This window comes from Ochlerotatus camptorhynchus, unplaced genomic scaffold (genome assembly GCF_037179485.1).
Source record: "Ochlerotatus camptorhynchus isolate MF236.1 unplaced genomic scaffold, CSIRO-AGI_Acam_v1.1 ptg000313l, whole genome shotgun sequence".
NCBI lineage: Eukaryota > Metazoa > Arthropoda > Insecta > Diptera > Culicidae > Ochlerotatus > Ochlerotatus camptorhynchus.
Window position 1 is genome coordinate 3,148,964 of NW_027040801.1, and position 23,604 is coordinate 3,172,567.

The window sequence follows — 23,604 nt, forward strand, 5'->3', positions numbered from 1 at the left end:
AATAATCCACTTTAGCACGGAAGGTTGTATATTTCGTTTCAGGATGTTCAAAAAGCCCATTTCAAGAGCCACATGTGAAAAGGGCATACAAGCTTTTTGTAAACACCAGTGAGCGCTCAACTTCTGAGCTGAACAGATGTATTTTTGCTACAGTTCTGTGGAAGTCGAACACAAGCTAGTTACCAGTGCCAACTGTGTTTTTTTTTTCTCTTTCTGCGCATCGCTGAGCCGTTACGTGTCGCTGCGCGTCCAAACGACTTCGCGATGGGTCGTCGAGAAAACACCTTTCGCATAGATTTTGCGAACGTGCAGAAGAAACCGGACAATGCCAAAGTTCACAAATTCTGTGCGACCATATTGGGTCTGAAGCAAGGTGAAGTGCTACGGATTCAGAACAGCAGAACCCTCGGAGTTTCTTTCGTGAAAGTCGTCGACCTAGCGTTGGCGCAACGAATCTGTGAGGAACACGACAACAAACACGAAATTACGGTCGACGGGAAAAAATATCCGTTGAAAATCACACTGGAGGAGGGAGCAGTGGAGGTGAGGCTCTACGATTTATCCGAGGACGTGTCGGATCAAAAAATCACTGATTTTCTAGGAAGATACGGTGACGTAATCGCAATACGAGAACAACGATGCGGAACCGATATCGATTTCCCTGGCATTTCCACCGGCGTTCGTATAGCAAAAATAACGGTGAAACGAAACATCGAGTCGTTGGTCACGATCGACGGCGAAGTGACGAATGTATCGTATTTCGGGCAGCTACAAACATGCCGACCCTGCCGCGAATACATGCACATCGGGGCTACTTGCGTGCAAAATAAAAAACTGCTCGTGCAAAAATCATACGCCGATGCCGCAAAGCAGACGCCGTCGCAAAAAACGAGTCCAGTCGACTATAGTGCGAACCAAACCAACACAAACTCAAACCAAACCGCTCCCAATGCGAACCTAACTAAAACGACCTCGAACCAAGCTTCCCGGCCTCAGTTCGAACCAACCGAACCGAACAGAATTTCCCCACGTTAGCTCCTACTTCGCCTTCGATTCCCCCATCGGACTCCCTATACAAGTCAACAACCCCCCACTAGCGGCGGAGTGGATCGCAAAACTGCTAGTGGTAAGTCCGATGGAAACGAAACAGATTCGTCTGTAGGGTCATCCAGCTCCAGAAGACACCTCCGCACTCGACCACCAGGCAAGAAGCCTCGCGTGGATGACGACTGCGACGACAAGCGAGATGGGAGTAACCAACCGTCCTAATGGCTGAGTTCTCCAGTTACAACCTCGCCACCATCAACATCAACAATATTACGAACGCAACGAAGATTGACGCTCTTCGAACCTTTGTACGAACACTGGAACTGGATATCGTTTTCCTCCAGGAGGTGGAGAATGAGCAACTCTCTATCCCTGGCTTCAACGTTATCTGCAATGTGGACCAAGCAAGGCGGGGAACGGCAATCGCGCTGAAAGACCACATACAATTCTCGCATGTGGAGAAGAGCCTGGATGGTCGTCTCATCGCTTTGAGGGTGCAAAACACGACGCTTTGCAACGTATATGCGCCATCGGGGACAGTTGTTCGTGCGGAAAGAGAAATATTTTTCAACGGCACGATCGCGTACTACCTTCGATACAACACTCAAAACGTCATCCTCGCTGGAGATTTTAACTGCGTGCTACGTCCGAGCGACTCAACAAGTTCCAACACAAGCCCGGCTCTCCAAGCGACCGTACGGCAGCTACAGCTTCACGATCTGTGGCTGAAATTGTACCCCACAGCCCCGGCACCCACGTACATCACACACAATGCGGCATCCAGGCTCGACCTTGGCCGCGAACAAGGACGCAGTTACTGGTCCCTCCGCCCTCACCTCTTAACCGCCGAGAACTTAGAGGAATTCCAAGTGCGATGGCAGTTTTGTACCCGCCAACGGAGAAATTTCCCCAGCTGGATGACATGGTGGCTCTCATGCGCGAAGCCAAAAATAAAATCTTTTTTCCGATGGAAGTCAAGTGAAGTTTTCAGGACTTTCAACGCAGAACAACAACGACTCTACGAGCAATTACGACTCGCATATGATGACTATTACCAGAATCCAACCATGCTGGTGACCATCAACCGCGTAAAAGCACAAATGCTCACGTTGCAGCGGCAATTTGCGCAAAACTTCATCCGCATCAACCAGACGTTTATAGCCGGCGAGAGCATATCCGTGATAGACGACGTAAAAAAACAACCATAACAGGACTGCAGAACGAACGACGAGAGCAAATACAAGGCTCTCTGGAGATCGAGCAACACATGTTTCGATACTTCAGGGACCTGTATGCGGCGGAAGAGACGAGGCAGGTGAGGGAAGAAATGTTCGAAACTGAGAGAGCCGTACCCGAGAACGACGAAGCCAACGCAGCTCTAATGGCAGAGATCAGCATTGACGAGTTGAAAAACTCCATCCGAACGTCGCAAAAACGTAAATCACCGGGGATCGATGGTTTGCCGGTAGAGTTCTACCTACGAACTTTCGACGTCATCTATCGAGAGATCTACTTCGTTATTAATGAAGCTATGACGAATGAGCTCCCATCTGAATTCGCCGATGGCACTATTGTGTTGGTTAAAAAGCGAGGTGGGGATGCAGCGTTGCCAGTATTCCAGATTTATCTGGATTTTCCAGATTTTTAGTCGTCTTGCCAGATACACAGACAGACCACGTATGTTTCCAGATTTTTTAAATATGTTCCAGATTTTCCCAGATTTTTTGAACATGTTGCTTTAAAAATATCACTGCCATTGATTTACCCTCTAATAAAAAAACTAAAGTGCCAAACTTGCTACTTTAATTATTAACGGCCATCGACGTTGGACATTATTGGAATTTTAAGGTAATTCTGAAAATAGTTCACAGTTAAGTGTGAGGCGAATTCTTTGTGAAATCAAAGGAGAATTTCAAGCTACTTCTGAGTAGAATTACATCCATCTTTGTGGGCTTCGTGTGGCGTCAACCATCATTTAGGCGTATTGTGAGTGCCACGAAGTGAGAGTTCGATTCCCGCTCCAGCCGAGGCAAATTTTGGCAACCTAAAAATTTCCCTACTGGTCTAATGGGTGTGGTGTGTTGTCCGTTGTCTAGTGTTAAATATTCAGTCTGTGCAACGTCTGGTTGAAGACGGTGTCAATTGTCTTGTCAACTCTGATGACAATTGCATGGAGATTTTGTCAATAAAGGAAATACAATCCGTAAGAGAAATCATAGAAAATTCATATGATGAAACTTAAGGAGTATGCTGATACGAATCGTGAGAATAATTTCAATGGGACTCTGTCTAATGTTTCTATGGAGATTAATTTTAATATAGTTTTAAGCGCAATCTCCCAGAAGACTTTCAAAACCATTTTAGTAAAGTACTTGACTACTTAGGTAATACTGAAAAGGATTTCAAAACAAGTCTGACCTTACCTACGAAGCAGTTTAAAGGGGATTTATCGTATAAGTCTGAGAAGAGTGTGACGGTCATTCGGAAGAGTGTACCAACTAAATTGTTAAGAATATTTTAAGAATTTCATAGAGAAAAACGGACACAAAATTGAATTATTACCAATTTGAGGGAGTTGTGGGATTGGAGATTATAAGAGATTACAAGAGGTAATGCTAAGAACTCTTAGCATGTTGCTGGAAAAGTTTAGATATTTTCAAGATTATTTTAGGGCGATGTGAGAAATATGATGAAATTCTAGGATGATTCGAATTGAGCTAATAAAAAAGGCGAAGATATCCTGTAAAGAGTTCCAAGTAAATTCAGACTAACAAAAATTTCATGATCTGGGACGCAGGAGAAATATAAATTCCGAAATTTAGAATCATTGCAAGATCCTGAGACTTCAAAAATGAAGCTATCAGACTTTCATTTTTGTAATATAATAAAATTATTCTTTGGCATAATGGTCATGCAAATAGTGGAGCTACCTGTAGTTTAGGTAAACTGTGTGTGAGTTCCACGATGTTAGGTTTTGATTCCCACTTCAGCCCGGTGAATTTTGCTTAAAAATAGAATTGCCTACTGGTCTGCTGGGTGTTGTGTGCTGTATGATGTCAAGAATTAAACTGTAAATCTGATCAACCTCAGAGTAATATTAGAATTATTTAGAACTAATAAAATCTTTAAATTCTTTTACTATTCTATTACTGCATCAAATAGTAAGAACTACATCGACTATTAGTTTAACAAATCAAACATGTAATTTATAACCATTCTAGTGCTTTTCATAAATTCCAGATGATCATACTGAACTATTTTTACGGAAGATTGGCACATCACTTTGATTTCAATAGCATTATGTTAAAAAGAGGATTTTTTTAGCATTCCAGATTTTTCCAGATTTTATATTTTACCTGGTCCAGATTTTTCTGAAAATGACCTGGCAACGCTGTGGGGATGGGACAGCAAGAGCATACCGTCCGATCAGCCTGCTCAACGTCGATTTTAAAATCCTCTCCCGCGTGATGAAGGCCCGCCTGGAACGAGTACTGCGGATCCATCTAGTTCTGAGCGACTCTCAAAAATGCGCAAATACCGACCGTTCTATTTTCCAAGCTACACTCTCGCTCAAAGATCGTATTGCGCAGCTAATCGCGAGGAAGCAGAAGGGGAAGTTGATCTCGTTTGATCTTGACCACGCGTTCGATCGGGTCTCTCATGAGTTCCTGCATCGGACCTTGCTCTCTCTGAGCTTCGACCAGGGTTTCGTCTGTTGGCTCTCTCGAGTCGCTGCTGCCTCTTCATCACGGCTGCTAGTGAATGGGTGCCTCTCAGAGCCGTTCCGTATAGAACGGTCCGTACGTCAGGGACACCCGATGTCGATGCTGCTGTTCGTGCTCTATCTTCATCCCCTCCTCACACGGGTGGAGCGTGTATGCGCTGGTGACCTTTGCGTTGCGTATGCTGATGACATCACGGTGATTTCCACCTCAAAACACACGTTAGACCGTATTTATCAGCTGTTTGGTAGCTTCGAGATCGTATCCGGGGCAAAGCTAAATCGGCTGAAAACAGTGGCGATCAATGTTGGTTTCTTCAATGGAGATCCACTGACGATACCAGGGCTGCAGACAAAGGAGAATGTCAAGGTACTGGGCGTTATTTTCACCAACTCAGTGCGACTGATGGTTAAACTAAACTGGGACGCTTTAGTATCGAGGATCTCGTAACTCATATGGTTGCATAACATGCGCTCCCTTTCCCTGCAGCAGAAAGTGCTACTGCTGAACATCTTCATTACAGCGAAGGTGTGGTACCTCTCGTCTGTTATTCCACCGCAATGTGCTCACACGGCGAAGCTGACATCAACGATGGGGACTTTCCTTTTTCGTGGGCTACCCGCACGAGTCCCAATGCAGCAGTTGGCGCGCAGCAGAGAGCAGGGTGCTCACTTAGATTTTTTCGCCGAGATGGGCACCACCGAGCAGCTCGGCATTTTATTTTCCTGGATCTCAGTGAAAAACTTGCCGAGATTCAGCTAACAAACGGGAATTTTGCCGAGATCTCAGCTAACAAACATATTTTTTGCTGAATTTCCTGCAAAATAAAATGCCGAGCTGCTCGGTGGTGCCCATCTCGGTAAAAAATCTAAGTGTGTAGATTGAAACTGCAACTGCCGGCGATCAAATGCAAAGCACTTCTAGTCAATCGTCACCTGCAGGAGATCGTTTCCCTTCCCTATTATCAGTCCCTTCTCGCCCAAAATATTCCTCCCCCCGCCGATCTTCCTTGCCTAAAACTTCTCTCACAGCAAATTCCCTTATTTCCACACCACATCCAACAAAACCCCTCCAGCGATCAAATCCATCGTTTCTACTTGGAACAAACTGAGCTACCCAGAGTGGAACGAAACCATCCAGGCATCAATTGGAAAAAGATCTGGATGAACATATCATCGAGAAGGCTATCGTCGAGCCAGCGTACTGAACTCTACTAGAGTCGGTGTATAATGAGTCACGCCAAGAGTGAAGCCAAGTCTACCTATTGAACTGTCAAACCGGCTACCTATCGTGCAAAGTAAATAAACATTACGATGCTATGAAAGGTCCACGAAAGGTATTGCAATATAATATAAAATATAATCGAAAAAATGAGCATAAACACGCAGTGAGCGTTAAATTGTCATGGGATACGCTCGGTAATGATTAGTAATGAGAATTTTTACTTTTCTTTTTGTAAAGATAATTTGACAAAATCACTGATATAATGATTTACTACAGCCGTAATATTTTTTCTCTCGCTAGAAGTCATTTGAAGTTGTTGTAGAAGTCCTCTGTTGCCAAGTGAAAAGAATGGGAATGTTTCGAAAACCGTGATGCAAGTTAAACTGTTTTTATCTTGGCGTGACTCATTATACACCGACTCTAATCTCTACCTGCTAGTGAACGAGAAGACGGAGCACCGTAGACTGATGAACGTTATCGGCCGTGCAAACGACCCAAACTGCCAGCACTGTGCGCTAGGAATCGAGACTTTGCAACATAAGTTTTGCGAATGCCCTCGAGTTGCTGCAGCTTGGGCACACATCCAGCGAAAATTGACGACGACGCTCGGCGGCTGGCAGAGGCTGAGCTTCGACGATCTTGTACGGCCAATCTTGGGTAACATGACAACAGCGAGAAGAAATCAAATTTTAAAAACGTTCATTAAGTACATCAACTTTGTCAATGTGAATATTAATAATAGAATAGATGTAGGCGAGCTAGATTTCATTTTGACTCTAGAAGATTGATATATTTTTTAAATATCTTGAATATGTTATTTAAGACCTAAATAAACAATATTTTACAAAAAAAAAAAAACAAACCTTTGTAGACCCTTTTATCACCAACCAAGGGTCACCTATGCAAACCAACAATATCATCGGGAAGGAGAAAGCTTCCCCTTACCGGTGATGTTGATGGTTTGCGTTGGTGACATATGGGTGGTGAGAAAAGGGCATAAGAAGGTTTGTTTTCAAAAAGCTTGTATGCCCTTTTCACATGTTGTTCTTGATTTTGTTCATGGTGGTGTCAAAAAATTCCATGGTAACTGTTCCACTAGCAGCCATAGAACCCGATAGCATTACGCTGCCTCCACCATGTTTGACCGTGGGTTTCAAATGTTGTGTATTCAGGTCTAAATTCGGCTTTCTCCACACCATATGTCTTTCATCCGAGCCAAATAGATTTATATTCGTCGAGTCAGTGAAAATAACCTTGTTCTAGAGTTTCTGAGACTTATCCACGTATTCCTTCGAACCTCCAGACGCTTCTTGATATTTGCTTTAGAGATAAAAGGCTTATTCCGGGCAACTCGACCTCTCAGATTTTTCCTGGTGTACCACTTAGATTCACTCTTGATCGATATGAAGCCACTGATAATAACTCAAAGAGAGAGAGAGTCACTTCTACTAACTTTTATGATAAGTTTATAAAAACTACAGCTACTCAGCGCTGAGTTTCAGTAGTTTAAAAAAAATCTCCACTACACAAAAAGTGACTTTTTTTTTCTCTCAGTGGCCGTGAAAGAGGATCCTACTCAAATTTTGGTGAGTTTTGAATGTTTTGAAATATCGTGCGTTCAGGGGGCTTTTTCGGCTTGAAATATTTCAATGCCCGCTTTCTAGTGTCACCATACCGTCTGCACTAACCTTGCACGTATTTATATTTACAAACCGCTGCAGCTGCGCTGATGATAGGTCTCTGTTTACACTAAAAATTTTAGCGTCTTGCGGTGGCATCCCCGGATTTGCTAGCAGTAACCTTTCGAGTAATTCCGTAAAAATGGGCCCTAAATTGGCTCCCAAGTGCTCTCATTGCCAAACCGGTACATCGGAAAAGTGGCATACGGTAGAAAAGGGCGTAACTTTGTGCAGCCCGTGCCACGAGAAGCAGGAAAAGGAACAGCTTGAGCTCGAAAAGGAACTCCAGGAGATTCAGGCGGAACCGATCAAAATAGTGCCGGAATCTACTGCCACTGAAGTTCCAGCGGCATCCGCACCGCCGGATGAAGCAAAAGAACCAACGGAGGATGTAAAAATTGAAGAGATAAAGGAATCGGGATCGGACGAGATCAAGGATGAGCCGGTTGATGAAAGGGACGAAAAAGATTCCAATGCCGATGCTAAGGAGAAGCCTCTGCCGTCGTTGAGTCCACGAAAGCTTCGAAAAAATGTACGGAGCGCCCGGAAGGGCGGTACAGGTGGTTCAAGTGGAAACGGTGGCAAGGGTGGACGTTCGAGGAGGTTTATTTTCAAGAAAAACCCAATGAAGGCACCCACCATCACGGTGACGACGCACACCGTCGAAACGTTGTTCCATAATGTGAGTTTTAAGGCGCGGTGCTACTGTTGACTTGTTTTAATCGACTTTTGATTTCCTTTTAGAACATCTACTACCAGATCGGAGACATCGTATCACTGATGGACGCCAAGGATAAAATCTACTATGCGCAGATCCACGGACTACAGATTGATTCGTACTGCGAGAAAAGTGCGTACATCACATGGTTGATTCCGACGACTTCCAGTCCGCCACCGAGCGAACGGTTCGATCCAGCAACGTATCTGATCGGTCCGGAGGAGGATCTCCCACGGAAGCTGAACTGCATGGAGTTCGTCATGCACGCCCCGAGCAGTTACTATTTGGACCGACACAATCCGTTCCCCCGACCGGATTGCTGGGGACCGGAAAACACATCCCAGGAGGATAATTCCAACTTCATTTGGGCTAATATTTCTCATCTGTACCAATGCTAATGCTTTGGTACAATAAATTTTGATTTTTTTGAAATTTCTTACGTTAAGGAATTTATTGTAAATTGATTTTCACAATTTTCGATTCTAAATGTAAACTAATAAACGATTAACAAGACTTACTGGGCTTTAGTAGAAATCTTCTTCGGGATCTCGCTGGTTGCCTTTCTGGTTCTTGATCTGGTCCTGATTCAGGTACATCTCGGCGACCTGCTTGGCCGAGGTAGCATCGGTGACGCCTTTGTCTTCGCGAATCTTGATGAACCGAGGGAAACGCAGCGAGATGCCCTTTTCCGCGTCGATGATTCCCTGCCCGGCACGATGGACCGGGCTGAGTGATAAATCAGCACAAAGGACTTCCCACACCTGAGCTGGTTCGAACCAGTCGTCCGGCTCGTGTGATGAATCGTATCGGTAGTAATTCTTTGCTCGTGGGATGATTTTGTTCTTGAAGAAATCGGCGTGCGTCTGGAGATCCTCATCGGAGAATCCCGTTCCGATCTTGCAGATGCTCTGGTACTCTTCGTTGTCTTCGTCGTAGCAAGCAAGTAGGAATCCGCCGTACGTTCCGGTTCGCCTACCCTTGCCTTTGTAGCCTCCGATGACAACTAGATCCAGCGAGTCTCCCACTCCGGCGAGATAATCTTTCTTCAGTTTCAACCAATTCCTGGATCGTTTAGCAATCTCATAGGTGGCTTCCTTCTGGAGGGTTTTGACCATCAGACCTTCGCAGTTGCCTTTGACCGCTTCGTCCAGGAAACGATGTAGTTCGTCGATATCGCTGGTATCCAGTCGGGTGGCGTACTTCCATTCGCCTTCGAATTCACTGAAGTGCTTGTACAGAAGCTCCCGACGCTCGAGGAACGGACGCTCCACCAGCGGGTCGCCGTTCAAGTACAGCAGGTCGAACATGAAGACGCACACCTGAACTTTAATATCAGCCTCGTTGGCGTCTTTTCGCTTCCGGGTACTCAAGATCTGGAACGGCAAAATCTGTTTCTTTTCCGGATCCCACGCCACGGCCTCGCAGTCCAGAATCGCACTGGTGACCGCTTCCTTCCGAGTGTTATCCAGTCTCGCGATGATATCCGGATACTTGCTGGTGTTGTTCTCCTGATTCCGACTGTAGATGTTGACACTTCCGTCCTCCAGCAGATGAATCTGAGCCCGTTCTCCGTCGTACTTCCACTCGCAGGTGAAATCGATTCCTTCGAACCGTTCCAGCACTTCTTGGACGCCCTTGGTCGGATGCGCCAACATAGGCTTCAACGGAGTGCCCGGCATCATCGGACACTTCTCCAGCAAATGATTGATGCCATGTTCCAGCAGAACCGGAACAATCTGATTGTAGTTCGGACAGTGACAGTAGACTGTCTTCAGGATAAGAGTAATTTCGTCCGCCTTGGCCTTGGCCGATGCTTCGTTGCACTTGCTCAGCGCGTTGATGATGGGTTCTTTGGCGTCCTTCTGATTAGGTGGAGTCATGGCACATGCTTGAGCCAGTGCTTGCAGCAGCGATTGTTCCGCCAGACCTATCCGAAGCTTCCCAGCAAGCGAACGAATGATGAATCGAGCCTCCGAATGCCTACACGCCACGAACATCGATTGAATCTTGTCCATCTTCTTGGCCATCGACGTCGTTCCGGTCATCTTGGCTATCTCCCTTAGCTTCCCAAAAACACCCTCCACCGAGTGCGGAGCCGGACGGAACATCATTCGCTGACTGCTCTTGGACTGCTCGGCCACCAACCCCAGATCACCCGTATTCTGGGCATCAGTCTTGATCTGAGCCAGACTTCGTCCGGTACTTTGGGCAATCGCTTTCATCAACGTGTGCTCGGCGATACCCAACTCAATACCTTCGTAAGCAGGAGCAAGCTGATTCAGACAGAGATAAACGCTCGACAGTAGATCGTTCGGACTGAGCAGTATCACCGACCGGAAGAAGTTGGACAGGATTTCCATCATGCGCAGTCGACCGCTGGTTTCCTCAATTATCTGGAACGTCCTGGCCAGCGCCAAGTATGGTACCTTCTCACCCTTCTTCCAGAATGCGTCATTAATTGGGTGGTAGTTCTTCTTGCTCGGATTATACTCGACGCCTTCCGTTTTGGTTCCGCTTCCAGAACTACTTTCCTTTTTACCAGCGCTAGTGAAAAAGCTCATCACATTCACCGTCTTGTCCTTGTTATCAACCGGTTTCGATTCTTTTTTGGGAGACTCAACCTCCTCCTTGACTTCCTTCATTTCGACGTCCTCGCCAACCGGTTTTTCCTCCTTCACCGAAGAACTAGTTTTCGTTTCCTTAGATTTTTCCTTCGGAGAACTCTTTTTGGACGTCTTCTTGTCCTCCTTAGACTTTTTAGAGGACTTGCTAGTTGATTTAGGAGTTTTCTGCGGAGTTGTCTTCTCCTGTTTGACAGGTTTGTCCCCTTCGGATTTTTTTGCCACAGGACTGAAACGAAAAACCCGTTCATTGTCAATATACCGGAACCAAATAATCACCTTCACTCACCTAGACTTCTTCTTAGGGGCTTCATCCTCACTGCTGGACGAGGCGATCCGACGGCGCTTCGTATTGCTCCCGGAACTCGGTGGACTCTCCTTTGTCGTCGTCGTCTTCTTCTCCGGCGAAGGAGATGGTGAAGAATCGAAAGCAGCGGCATTCTGCTTACGTCCCCCGGATCGCTTCACGGGACTATCGTCATCCTCAGTGACGCTGCTGGTCGATTTTTTACTACGTTGAGCATAGGAACGAACGGAAGAATACAAAGAGCAATTACTACTACTGGTAGTAAACACAAAGTGACGCACATCCCGTGTGAGATGAACCATTCGCTGACCGCGAATGGAACCCTCCGCCAGCGCGTTGACTACGGAAACACGATAGATCGAAAGAACTGCGCTTCGAATCATATTTCGATTAGGTTTTCCGCCCGAAAAGCAACCGATTCGAAGCCACAACAATCATTCAGAAGGCGCGCACTAATTCTGTTGTATTTACCTAACCGCACTGTTTTTGTCCTCCTTCTCCTTTCCGTTCTCATTCACTTTGTCATCGTCATCGTACTTCTTGACATCCGTTTTGGTGAAAAATGATCTGCGGGATAGCAATGGAATTCAAAATGAAATACATCGAAAAATCCGTCGTATCAAAAACTTACAGTATGGATTTTTGAGCCATTGTAAAGAGGGAAAATAGCTTCCTAAATTCCTAGTAAAATGCCAATGAAAAACACAAAGTTGATTACTTAAGTCCGTAAAAGCACTCCTGAATCGACACGAAAATCAAATCGAACTTCACTTCCAAAACAGTCAAAACAACGCGCCGGATTACAACAAAAAGTGCAAAAAGTGCGCTTCGCGAGATGTCAAATTCGAACTGGCGCAGCCGGTGACGCAGGCTTGAAATATTTCAACACTGTGTGGTGTAAGATTGGGTACAGCAGTATTCGTTGGAAAGAAAGTCCGGTATGTATTTTTTAACGTTCGTTTATTTAATAACCGAAACTCAGCATTTAGTTGTTCGGTATTTTTATATACTGGGCTTGCACCGTAAACTGAAAACACTGTACACAGAATATAAATTTACTGACGAGGTGGACTCGGTGGGCTATCCCGCATAAATGCGAACTGTACGGTTGAAGACTTGACGGGTTTTCCAACTCCCGAGAGCAAACGCTGTTTTTGTTGTGCTGTTAGCTTCAAGCTAGAAAAGAATATTTATTTTAGTGTAACCTACAAACTGCTCCCATTTCAACTTACAATTTTGGTAAACCGACAATAGTTTAAGTAGTGAGTCGTCGGATTCGTACGTTGTAGTTTTTAAGCTGAATCTAGGTTAAGATATTATTAGTTCACTAATTTTAAGCTATATTTTAGGCAAACAAACTTACTTTTAGTGTTGTAGAATAATATAGGTATCGCATTTAAATGCACTCGTTTAAAGTCAAATACTTTTAAGTACAAATAATAAATTATTTTAGAATTACTGTTGTTCTCGTTGTAAATCGTTCTCTCTACCGATTGTTTTTTCCCATACTCTACAGCGATGACAATCGTGGACGTGCGCTGTCATCGAGATATGTGAAGTGAAGTGCGATGGTTCATTCAGCGTTCTGTGCGCACGGCGCCGCTGCGACGGGGGGTCCGTCGTTACATTCCCCCGCCCGTAAACCTTGGTGATCTTCTGGAGTTCCAGGAGCAGTTGAACCAGGTTTACCACTGTTCATGACGTCCAAAACAGCTAGTTTCACAGCTGGTCGTCGAAGAAATCCCGTTGCAGTGCGTACGAGCGCTTGACGTACTCTCCCGTCCTTGCCAGGGAACACCTGCTCGATGCGTCCTCTCAGCCATTGGTTCCTTAAGGATCCACTGACCACCAACACTAAGTCACCGACTTCAAGATCCTTCTCTTCCTCAAACCATTTGCACCTGCGAGTGATTACGGGCAAGTATTCTTTCACCCATCGCCGCCAGAATTCTTCACTGATGAACTGCGCCAGTTTCCAGTTGCTCCTAAGTATAGTACGGCTATCTACGGGAGCCGTGGGGTTAATTTTGACCCCAGTAGAACTGCCCAACAAGAAATGATTGGGAATCAAAGCCTCCTGATCAGCTGATTCCAATGGTACGAAAGTGAGCGGCCTATAGTATACTCGCCTCGGCTTCTAGGATCACGGTCTCCAGAGCTTCGTCATCGGGCTTACGAGCGGCATCCAAAACTGCCCCAGTTGCCACCTTAACCGACCGAACTAGTCGTTCCCATACGCCTTCCATATGGGGCGCAGCAGGTGGGATGAATTTCCAGCTGGTTTCCGCGCTCGTGAAAGTAAGCGCTAGGGCTTCATTTCGATTCTCGATTTCTGCTTTGAGCTCCCGACTTGCACCTTGGAAGCACGTCCCATTGTCAGAATAGAATTCTCTGGGCGGACCCCGGCGAGACACGAAGCGACGCACTGCCATGATGCAGGATTCCGTGCTCAGAGGATGCACCACCTCCATGTGCACTGCTCTTACCGTCAGGCAAGTGAACAGGGCAATCCATCGTTTAGCGAGACTTCGACCGACTCTAACGTAGACTGGCCCAAAGTAGTCAAGTCCGACGAATGAAAAGGGTCGAACGAATGAAGTGAGGCGTATCTTTGGTAGTGGGGCCATTGCTGGAGGTCTTGGAGCAGCTTTGAAAACACGACACCAGACGCAATTTTTTGAGACTTTCTCCACCAGCGATCTAAGCTTAAAAATCTCGAATCGTTGGCGGATCTCGTTGACGATGGTCTCTCGATTGGCATGGTTGAAGCGGCGATGGAACCAATCTACGATTAGGAATGTTATTGGGTGGTTTTTCGACAAAATCGTTGGAAACTTAGCTTCGGTTGGGACATAAGGAGCGGCACCTATTCTGCCACGCATCCTCACGATCCCATGATCATCCATAAAGGGCCATGTCTTGTAAATTGGGCTGGATTTGTGCACAATACGATGTCGTTTCTCAGGAGGACCCTGTGGCTCGGCGAGGATAGAAATTTCTTCCGCAAATGTTTCCTTCTGAGCGATCTTCCACAGAAGTTCTTCGGCCCGTTTTAGCTCCTCTTGGGTGAGGACATCTAGGCGCAGACATTCTTGGTGTTTCTTACGGCAACAGTTGTCCACGTAGCGCAAAACAAAGGCCACGGTTCGTTGAAGCTTTGTCCATGAGTTGAATCGAGGAACTTCAAGCGGGATACCCACCTGCGGTGTGAGGTGACTCAAGAGCGTGGTAGCAGGGCGAAGTTCTTCTTTCGTCGGCGTTGAAGGATGCTGTTTTGGCCATAATTTCTCTGGTTCGAAAAGGAAACTCGGCCCTCGAAACCAGGGATTCTCTAACGAAAGCAATGGTCCGTTGTTCCATTTCGTTGCTTGATCGGCAACGTTAAGTTTGGTGGGAACCCATCTCCACTCCGACGGATTTGTAGACATCAAGATTTCTCCGATACGGAAGGCTACGAACTTATGGTACCGGCGATGGTCGGAACGAATCCATGACAATACGGTACTCGAATCGCTCCAGAGAAACCTGCGAGACACCGGTATGCTATGATGGTTCTGAAGAGTCTCCAACAGACGGGTCCCAAGCACGGCGGCGTTTAGTTCAAGTCGAGGAATGGATAGGGTTTTGAGTGGAGCGACCTTTGTTTTAGAACCGATGAACGCCACTTGTATTTCTCCATCTATTTCTGCGCGAAAGTAAGCGGCACATGAGAACGCTGCTTCGCTGGCATCGCAGAACATATGAATCTCCAGGCCATCAACATTTTCCGGAAGCGTTGACCGGAAGTAACATCTCGGAATACGAAGCAGATCCAGCGTCGGAAAAAGGCTCGTCCAGGTACGCCAGCGTTCGTACAGGTCGTTGGGAATGGTAACGTCCCAATCTGTACCTCTGGCCCAAATATCCTGAATCAGGATTTTTCCATGAACGAGGAAAAACGAAATAAGTCCTAGTGGATCGAACAAGGTCATCACCACTTTAACTACTTCGCGCTTCGTAGGGACATGTCTGTCTTCCAAGATTGGTTGAAGATCATCTCTCATAACGAAGGAATAGGTGAAAACATCGTCTTCTGGCAACCATTGCATGCCAAGCACTGATTCGACATATCCTCCTCTCTCCAGTAATAAATTCTTGCTTTCATCTGCTGCAACTTCACCGATCCCACGCAGAACATCCACTTCATTGGATAGGAAGTGTCGTAGCGTGAATCCTCCCATCGAATGCACCATCTTCACCTCATTCACCACATCTATCGCTTCTTGGACTGTTCGAAAGCTATCTAGATAATCGTCGACGTAGTGCTTATTGATTATGGTTTCAGCAGCACGGGGAAATTTGTTGGAGAATTCTTGGGCATTCAGATTCTTCACATATAGTGCCGACGCTGGAGAACAAGTCGATCCAAACGTGGCTACGTCCATGATATAGACTTGCGGGTAGTCGGAAGGTCTATCGCGGAACACAAATCGCTGAGATAAGCAGTCCGGATACCGGATTCCTAATTGGTGGAACGTCTCCATCAGATCTCCAGACACTGCCACTGGAAACTGCCGGAATTGGCATAGAACCTTCGGAAGTGGCGTTAACAGGTCCGGTCCTTCCAGAAGTTTGGAGTTGAACGAAGCTTCACCTATTTTTGCTGCTGCATCCCAGATTAATCTGATCTTGCCAGGTTTCTTCAGACTGGTTACGACTCCTAAAGGTAGGTACCACACCCGGTTTGCCGGTATGGACGTCAGCTCCGTAAGAGAGGCCTTGTGCGCATAGCCTTTGCGCTCGTAGTCAGCTATCTGGTTGCGTACTTGCTCCGCCAAACATGGATTCGCTTCAAATTTCCGTTCTAATGACTCCAGACGGCGAACTGCCATCGGATAACTGCCAGTGAAGTCAGGATCGTCAAACTTCCACAACAACCCCGTCTCAAAACGAGATACTTCTCTCGTGCGACGTGTTGATTCTTGCAGGATTTGGATTGCCCGCTTATCCTCTTCGGACTCGAGTTTGTTGCACGGAGCAGAAACCCCAGCATTCTCCATAGCGAAGTAATCGCGCATCTGTTCATTCAACTCTTGATCATGATCAGGCAACGCTGCGACGTGAAAGTTAACAACAGCTTCTGAACGTGTATGGAACGGTATGCTCCCGTATATACTCCATCCCAAACGACACTTGGCAGCGATTGGATCATTCGGCCCCCCTTCCCTAATTTTTAGCGGAACACATAGGTGAAGGTTGTCCAGCCCGATCAGCAACTTTGGTTGAGCAAGTTCGTATTCTTCTACAGGGAGGCCACGCAGATGGGGAAATCGTCTAGCCAATTCGCGGTACCTCAGCGTTTGAGACGGCAGGAGTAAACTGCTCACGGTTCTGGCATGACCTAACTTGTATTTGGTTGAACTATCTTTCCCGGAAATATTAACTTGCACCACCTTTGATTTTGGTTCGATCCTCTTCACGTTGCCAGTCCATTGAAGAGTAAGTGCTTCCGTAGGTCCCGAGATACCTAACTCGTCGGCAACAGAGCCTTCCAACAGTGTAAATGAAGAACCTTCGTCGATAAAGGCCAGCACCACCCGTGGACCATGCTTTCCAAAGAGAACTACTGGCACCATACGGAAAAGAGGCCAGGAAAATTCACCGAGCGACATGTGACTTGCAGAAACAATCACATTTCCAGGAGGAGAGGACGAGTGGAGGAGTGTGTGATGCTTTTTGCGACATCCCTCGATTTCGCAGCCTCGCCACGATCTACATGGCCACTTACCATGGCTGTTGAGACACGTTCTGCAGAGCCCCTTTTGGTCGACTAATTTCCACCGCTCGTCAGAGTTAGCAGCCTTGAACTGTGGACAACCCGGCACTCGATGAATCTCACGGCCACATGAGACACAAGGTTTGGCCGGTTGTTTTGAAATTGTAGTGGAATTACCTACCGGTAGTGGATCGGTTGCCCAGAAGTATGTGCATGGATAGATCCCAGCTCTTTCCGTTCCGGCTTTCGCTTTTCTACCCTGGAAGTACTGCTGGATCCTGGCAGATCGAAAGTGACTTCACTCGCTGCGTTCACTAGCCCGGACATAAAATTGCCGAATGTTTCCAGGTTAGCTGTTTGAGAACGGGTTTTGAAGGCAACCCAGTCTAGTCGTATTGATCCCGGGAGCTTTTCCACTAATTCTCGCATCAAGACTGGATTCGATAGGTGGTCTTTTTGATCAGCCCCAATGAGATGGTCCACGAGATTCTGCACAGAAATGCCGAAGTCAATTAATGTGCCCAATCGGTCATGCCTTGGTGGTGGCACTTGATGAATCTTATCGATCAGCGAACGAATGAGAAGTTCTGGTCGACCATAGAGCGTCCGCAGGGTTTGTATCACTTGCCGAACCCCTGTTGGTAGGAGTAAACGACTCTTGACCGTTTCTAGAGCGCGACCACGGAGACACCTCTGAAGGCGGATGAGGTTCTCTGCATCCGTATATCCACAAGCGATCGTGGACTGGTCGAAACTGCTTATAAATATAGACCAATCTTCAGGATTACCGCTAAATACTGGCTGTTGTGATGACTGGCAACCTTGTAACCTATGGGACGATTAATAAAGTGACGCTTACAAAGTTAACACGTTTGTATTTTCTCTTCGTTGATATTCCAACATTTTGGCGACTGAAGATGGGATTAAATTCGGAAAAATTTGCTTAAATGCGTAGATCTTGGTGTTTTGATACGGACAAACCAAACGAAAGACGGAAATCAGTGGAAAAACAAAAAAAAAAATAGCTGACAGCGGATCGTTTCTGGAGGCCGGAGATGCCTAACCTAAATCAGTGAAAAGTATACACGTCATAGTTGCAAAAAAAAATAGAAGGAGAAACAAAAAGTGTAAAAAAAAATGGATGTAAACAAATCGACGGTACCACCCTTCGACGTGGCGGACAGTGCCTCCATCGGGAGCCGATGGACAAAATGGAAACGCTCGTTTGAACTGTTCCTTGATGTTAATTGCGTAGCTCTGCCTTCTAGGAAGCGGTCTTATCTGCTTCACTACGCAGGTCCGGAAGAACAAGACATATTTTTCAACATCGAAGGACACAACGCTGCTCCCCCTGCGGGTTCTGATGTATATAAACAAGCTATCGGTTTGCTTGATGCTCATTTTGCTCCGTTGAATAACGTACCATATGAAAGATGTGTTTTCCGGAAAATGGAACAGTTGAATAGTGAAACAGTCGAGAAGTTCATCCATCGTCTTCGGGATCAGGGCAGACTTTGCGATTATGGAGTGGCCCTGGAAATGCGGATTACCGAACAGGTCTTCGATAAGTGTTGTTTGGATTCTCTGCGGGAATCGATATTGAAGAAAAAGCTGATGATGGTGCAGGAAATAGCAGATGAAGGTCGGATTTTGGAAACGGTAATGAGGAATAGAGAGCAAATGAAGAAGTCTGTCGAAGAGGATTCTGTCAATTTGGTGAAGAAAGTTGCTCGCCACCTGGATCGCCACGAAACATGTTTCCGATGCGGAAACCCAGGACATTTCGCAAACGACAAAAGCTGTCCGGCCAAAAGTAAAGTATGCGACAAATGCGGAATCGTGGGTCATTTTAAAAAAAATGTGCAAGACCAAAACTGTGAAGGCAACAACAAGCAAATCTCGAGTACGTCAAGTCCGTGAAGACTATGATTCTGTATCGGATTCATCGGAGAGCGAGAGCTGTGAAGCAGCGCAGAACGATGTGCAGCACGTATATGCAACCAGCACTGATGCAGACAAAGTAACATGTTACGTTGGTGGCGTGGAACTACGTTGGATTGTGGACTCCGGAGCTCACGTAAATGTAATTACTCGTGGAACCTGGAAATGGCTAAAAGGACAAGAATGTGTAGTGAGCAAGGAAGAAAAGTCGGACAAGGTATTGAGGGCGTATGGTGATGGGAAGCTGAAAGTGGAGAAAATAATTAAAGCTGATATTGCAACGAAGAATGCTACAGTGCATCATGAAATCTATGTCGTCGAGGGAAACAAAGGAGGAAACCTTTTGAGCAAGAAAACGTCAATGGACTTGGGCATCCTCGAAATCCACAGCGTATTGTGCAATGTTAGTGATGCGGGGAAACTCTCGATCGGAAAGCTGAAGCATGTACAGGTTGACATCAAGATTGACCATTCCGTACCACCTGTTCAACAACCCTGTCGACGGTTGCCGATTCCGTTAAAGAAACTAGTCGACGAACGGATCGAAGATTTATTGAAACAGGATATCATCGAACTCGCGCCCCTGAATATCACTTGGGCATCGCCGTTAGTAGTAACTATCAAAGACCACGGCAAGAATGTGCGACTTTGTGTGGATATGAGAAAAGCGAACAGGGCTATTATTCCGGAGAAACATCCTTTACCAACCTTCGAGGAAATAATGCCGCACCTGGAAGGCTGTAAAGTATTTAGCAAAGTGGATCTCGTGAAGGCATTCCATCAAATCGAACTATCGCCAAATTCGCGAGACATTACGACGTTTGTGACGCAAGATGCTTATTACCGCTACAAAAGACTAATGTTCGGCATGAGCGTTGCCCCCGAGATTTTTCAACGCTGTATCGAGAGAGTGCTGAAAGGTTTGAAAGGTGTTAAAGTCTTCATAGATGATATGCTGGTCTATGGGTCTTCTCAAGAAGAACACGATAAAAGGCTCAAAGCTGTCCTTGATCGTCTACGTGAACATGGCCTCACTATCAACGAATCGAAATGCGAGTTCGGTAAATTTACGGTTTGCTTCATGGGGCATCAACTTTCTGCTGATGGGATTCTGCCTACAAATGACAAGGTGAACGCGATCCAGAACTTTCGTCATCCTCAGAGCGTGACCGAAATGCGTAGCTTCTTGGGTCTAGTAAACTACGTAGGGAAGTTTATTCCTAAGCTATCTAATGCGACTGCCCCCCTGAGGGAAATGATCGTAAAAGGGAATAAATTTCATTGGTCCAAAGATGCAAAGAGATCATTCAACGAAATTAAGAACGTTATGTCGAATCCACGAAATCTGGCTTTCTATAATCCTAGTTATCCAACCATGCTGGTAACAGATGCTAGCGAGAAAGGCCTTGGGGCTGTCTTGTTGCAAACCACTAAATCGAAATCAAGACCCGTATGCTACGCTAGTAAAAGTCTAACCAAAACGGAGCAGAAGTATTCAACGCTGGATAAAGAGGCTCTTGCCATAGTCTGGGCTACTGAACGCTTTGCAATGTACCTGAGAGGTTTGGAGTTCACTGTCGTCACGGATCACAAGCCGCTGGTACACATCTTTAACGAATCATCACACCCAAATCAGCGTCAAGAAAGATGGATACTGCGTATGCAATCTTTTCGTTTTTCTGTGATTCATGTTCCGGGTGAAATCAATATTGCAGATCCGTTATCGAGGTTGTGTGATACAATCAGCTCTACAACGTTTGACAAGACGACGGAGGATTCATTGGGATTGATTGTTGAGATGAACAAACCTGCTGCTATCACGATGAACGAGATAATACTCAATTCGCAAGAGGACGAAGAGATCCAGAAAGTGAAACAAGCTCTTCTAGATGATCGCTGGGATGAAAGCTTGAAGAAATTTGTGCCGTTCAAGACCGAATTCTGTTTCATCAAGGAAATTCTGCTGAGGAAGAATAAAATAGTGATTCCTGAGGGCCTGCGGGCTGCACTGCTAGAGCTTTCGCACATTGGACACCCGGGGAAGGAGAAAATGAAACGTCGTTTGCGCTCGGCTGTTTGGTGGCCAGGACTAGATGCCGATGTTGAAAGGTCCTGCAGAAACTGTGTGGAGTGCCAAATGGTTGGACCATTGAACAAACCGGAACCGCTGCGTTTACGTGAAATGCCGTCAGCCCCATGGGTGCATTTGAGTGCTGATTTTCTTGGTCCTCTCCCGAATGGTAAATACATTTTTGTGCTAGTTGATTTGTATAGCCGTTTCGTGATTGCCGAGTTCATGTCCCACACTACATCTTCTGATGTAATACGAGTCTTGAAGCAAATTTTCACGAGAATGGGACTGCCGTTTGTGTTGACAACAGACAACGCGAAAAACTTTTCAAGTCAAGAGCTCAAGGACTACTGTGTTGACTACGGCATAAAACTCGCTCACACGACACCTTACTGGCCTGCTGCGAACGGAGAAGTGGAACGGCAGAATCGTTCACTCATGAAGGTGCTCAAGATCAGTCAACACCAAAGGACCAATATGGAACACGCGCTTCAAGAATATTTGTATATGTATTCGGTGACACCTCATAGTGTTACTGGAGTTGCCCCAGCGACTTTGATGTTTGGACGTCGATTTCGAGACCTATTTCCACACATGCAGGATGAAGTAATCTTCGATGAAGAACTGCGAGATCGTGATGCCATAGTAAAACACGGAGCCAAGGAGAACCGAGACAAGAGGGTTGGAGCTAAGGAAACTACGATCAAGGTTGGTGACGAAGTTTTGATGAGGAATATGCAACCGCATAATAAGCTAACCCCTACATTTTTGTCCACGTCTGCAACGGTCGTAGAGAAAAACGGTAGTATGGCGACCGTTGAAACTCCTAGTGGACAAAGGTACAAGCGTAACACTTCCCACCTGAAAACCTTGAACTCATCCGACAACGGAATCCCGGAAAATCCAAAGGTAACTGAATTCGGAAGTGCCGTGTTACCAACAGTGAGCGCATCGTCGGATGCAAGGCCCCGCCGGAAGATTGTACGTCCTAAGCGTTACGAAGATTATTCAATGGAATAATGTCCTTCCGATATTTTATCATTTTCAAAATGAAATAAAGAGAGATAATGTTGTGATGACTGGCAACCTTGTAACCTATGGGACGATTAATAAAGTGACGCTTACAAAGTTAACACGTTTGTATTTTCTCTTCGTTGATATTCCAACACTGGCAACTCTTTGCCCAGTACTTGCCGTGCAGCAATGTGTTGCTGTGTAAGCACGACAGGATTCGAAATCGACCAACCTATCTGTCTGGGTCGTTGATCGTTCAGGTTGAAACCAACCGGGCTCCGATTCGGATGTTCTTGAGGTGCAGGAATTGGTGATTCACCAGAGTGAAGTGGAGTTAAATGGGTTATTGGTTGAGGGGGTAAAGCTGCTGGTCGTCGAGATGAATTTCCACTTATCAACGGATTTCGTCCCCCAACTTGCTGTGCTAGGTTAATAGGAAACTTGTTAGAGTGGGGATTGACGTTATTGTCTTCCACTGGATTTCCCTCTAATCCTCCAGCACCCGTGTGCTCTTCCAGCCAGTCCGATACCTTTTGGAAAGACTCCGGAATGGACCCACCTCTACTGCTATTCAAAGCTGCTTGCCGAATGATTTCCTGCCGCTTTTCCATGGATTCCTTCCTCAACTGCGACTGCATGGCCTTTAATTCCTTTTCCTCCTTCAATTTTCTTTCACGTAGACTTCTTTCTTCTTCTGCTAACTTTTTCTTCTCCTCCAGCTGGCGTTCCGATTCTTCCAGTTCCCTCTTCTTTATTTCGGCTTGCTCCATCAAATCGTGTTCCCGTCGTCGTAGTTCTTCTTCCGCATTCTTCAGCTGGGCCTCCAGAATTGCTGCACGAACGCTCGACGTAACACTTGCCGCCGTTGTCGGATCTTGTTGGCTCCTTTTCGAACTAGCCCGTGTGCTTCGAATAGGGCGATCTGCTGCGGGAAGCGGTAGCTGCTTGCTAATTGCTCCTAGCTTGGAGCAACATATTTTGCAATGGTATCGGCGATCCGCTTGCTTGATCCTTTGATCAATACCCGCGCAGCCAAAATGCTCCCATAGCTTGCACGTACTGCATTCTACCATGTCCGATTCCACCGCATCCGGACGATTGCATGATTGGCAACTGTGCAACGTGATCTCATGACGATCTTTCACCACTTCGTCACTTCGGTACAACATCCCGACAAAATTCTTGAAGAAAATGTACGGTTGAAGACTTGACGGGTTTTCCAACTCCCGAGAGCAAACGCTGTTTTTGTTGTGCTGTTAGCTTCAAGCTAGAAAAGGATATTTATTTTAGTCTAACCTACAAACTGCTCCCATTTCAACTTACAATTTTGGTAAACCGACAATAGTTCAAGTAGTGAGTCGTCGGATTCGTACGTTGTAGTTTTTAAGCTGAATCTAGGTTAAGATATTATTAGTTCACTAATTTGAAGCTATATTTTAGGCAAACAAACTTACTTTTAGTGTTGTAGAATAATATAGGTATCGCATTTAAATGCACTCGTTTAA

At 46.0% G+C, this 23,604-nt stretch overlaps 4 protein-coding genes across 7 annotated transcripts in view; 1 reads left to right on the forward strand and 3 right to left on the reverse strand.

Annotated features, from left to right (window-relative positions):
• LOC135707500 (GATA zinc finger domain-containing protein 1) overlaps positions 1-8,822 on the forward strand; it is a 259,888-nt gene extending 251,066 nt beyond the window's left edge. For 2 of the 3 annotated variants that reach the window (XM_065229348.1, XM_065229346.1), the window contains exons 2-3: positions 7,802-8,354; positions 8,417-8,822. In XM_065229348.1, the coding sequence (XP_065085420.1) occupies positions 7,815-8,354; positions 8,417-8,788 (912 nt within the window). In that variant the 5' untranslated portion in view covers positions 7,802-7,814 and the 3' untranslated portion in view covers positions 8,789-8,822. Of the gene's footprint in view, positions 1-7,764; positions 8,355-8,416 lie in introns of those variants that run through there. The other variant, XM_065229345.1, reaches the window with a different exon arrangement.
• A 50-nt stretch (positions 8,823-8,872) lies between these two features.
• DNAlig1 (DNA ligase 1) lies at positions 8,873-12,084 on the reverse strand. Of its 2 annotated transcripts, XM_065229306.1 has the most exons (4): positions 11,950-12,084; positions 11,790-11,885; positions 11,301-11,522; positions 8,873-11,240 (listed from the first exon to the last, which is right to left on the reverse strand). In XM_065229306.1, the coding sequence occupies exons 1-4, from the start codon at positions 11,967-11,969 to the stop codon at positions 8,915-8,917; spliced, it is 2,664 nt and encodes an 887-aa protein (XP_065085378.1). In that variant the 5' UTR covers positions 11,970-12,084; the 3' UTR covers positions 8,873-8,914. The 2 variants fall into 2 exon arrangements, with proteins under 2 accessions (XP_065085378.1, XP_065085377.1); XM_065229305.1 differs by lacking the exons at positions 11,790-11,885; positions 11,950-12,084 and having other exon boundaries at positions 11,301-11,728.
• A 1,348-nt stretch (positions 12,085-13,432) lies between these two features.
• On the reverse strand, positions 13,433-16,357 carry LOC135707528 (uncharacterized). The gene has a single exon (XM_065229371.1). It carries the CDS (start codon positions 16,355-16,357, stop codon positions 13,433-13,435), a length of 2,925 nt encoding a protein of 974 aa, XP_065085443.1.
• Positions 16,358-22,206: 5,849 nt separating this feature from the next.
• Positions 22,207-23,268, reverse strand: LOC135707529 (uncharacterized). Its single transcript, XM_065229372.1, has one exon. It carries the CDS (start codon positions 23,266-23,268, stop codon positions 22,207-22,209), a length of 1,062 nt encoding a protein of 353 aa, XP_065085444.1.
• Positions 23,269-23,604: the final 336 nt, after the last annotated feature.

What these genes read in the sequence shown, in the direction of transcription:
- LOC135707528 (XM_065229371.1), bottom strand. Translation starts at nt 16,357, where the DNA reads ATGGAGAATGCTGGGGTTTCTGCTCCGTGCAACAAACTCGAGTCCGAA.
- LOC135707529 (XM_065229372.1), bottom strand. Translation starts at nt 23,268, where the DNA reads ATGTTGTACCGAAGTGACGAAGTGGTGAAAGATCGTCATGAGATCACG.
- DNAlig1 (XM_065229305.1), bottom strand. Translation starts at nt 11,701, where the DNA reads ATGATTCGAAGCGCAGTTCTTTCGATCTATCGTGTTTCCGTAGTCAAC. An exon ending in GCCCCTAAGAAGAAGTCTAG is followed by an intron (nt 11,241 to 11,300) that starts GTGAGTGAAGGT and finishes TTTTCGTTTCAG; the next exon opens with TCCTGTGGCAAAAAAATCCG.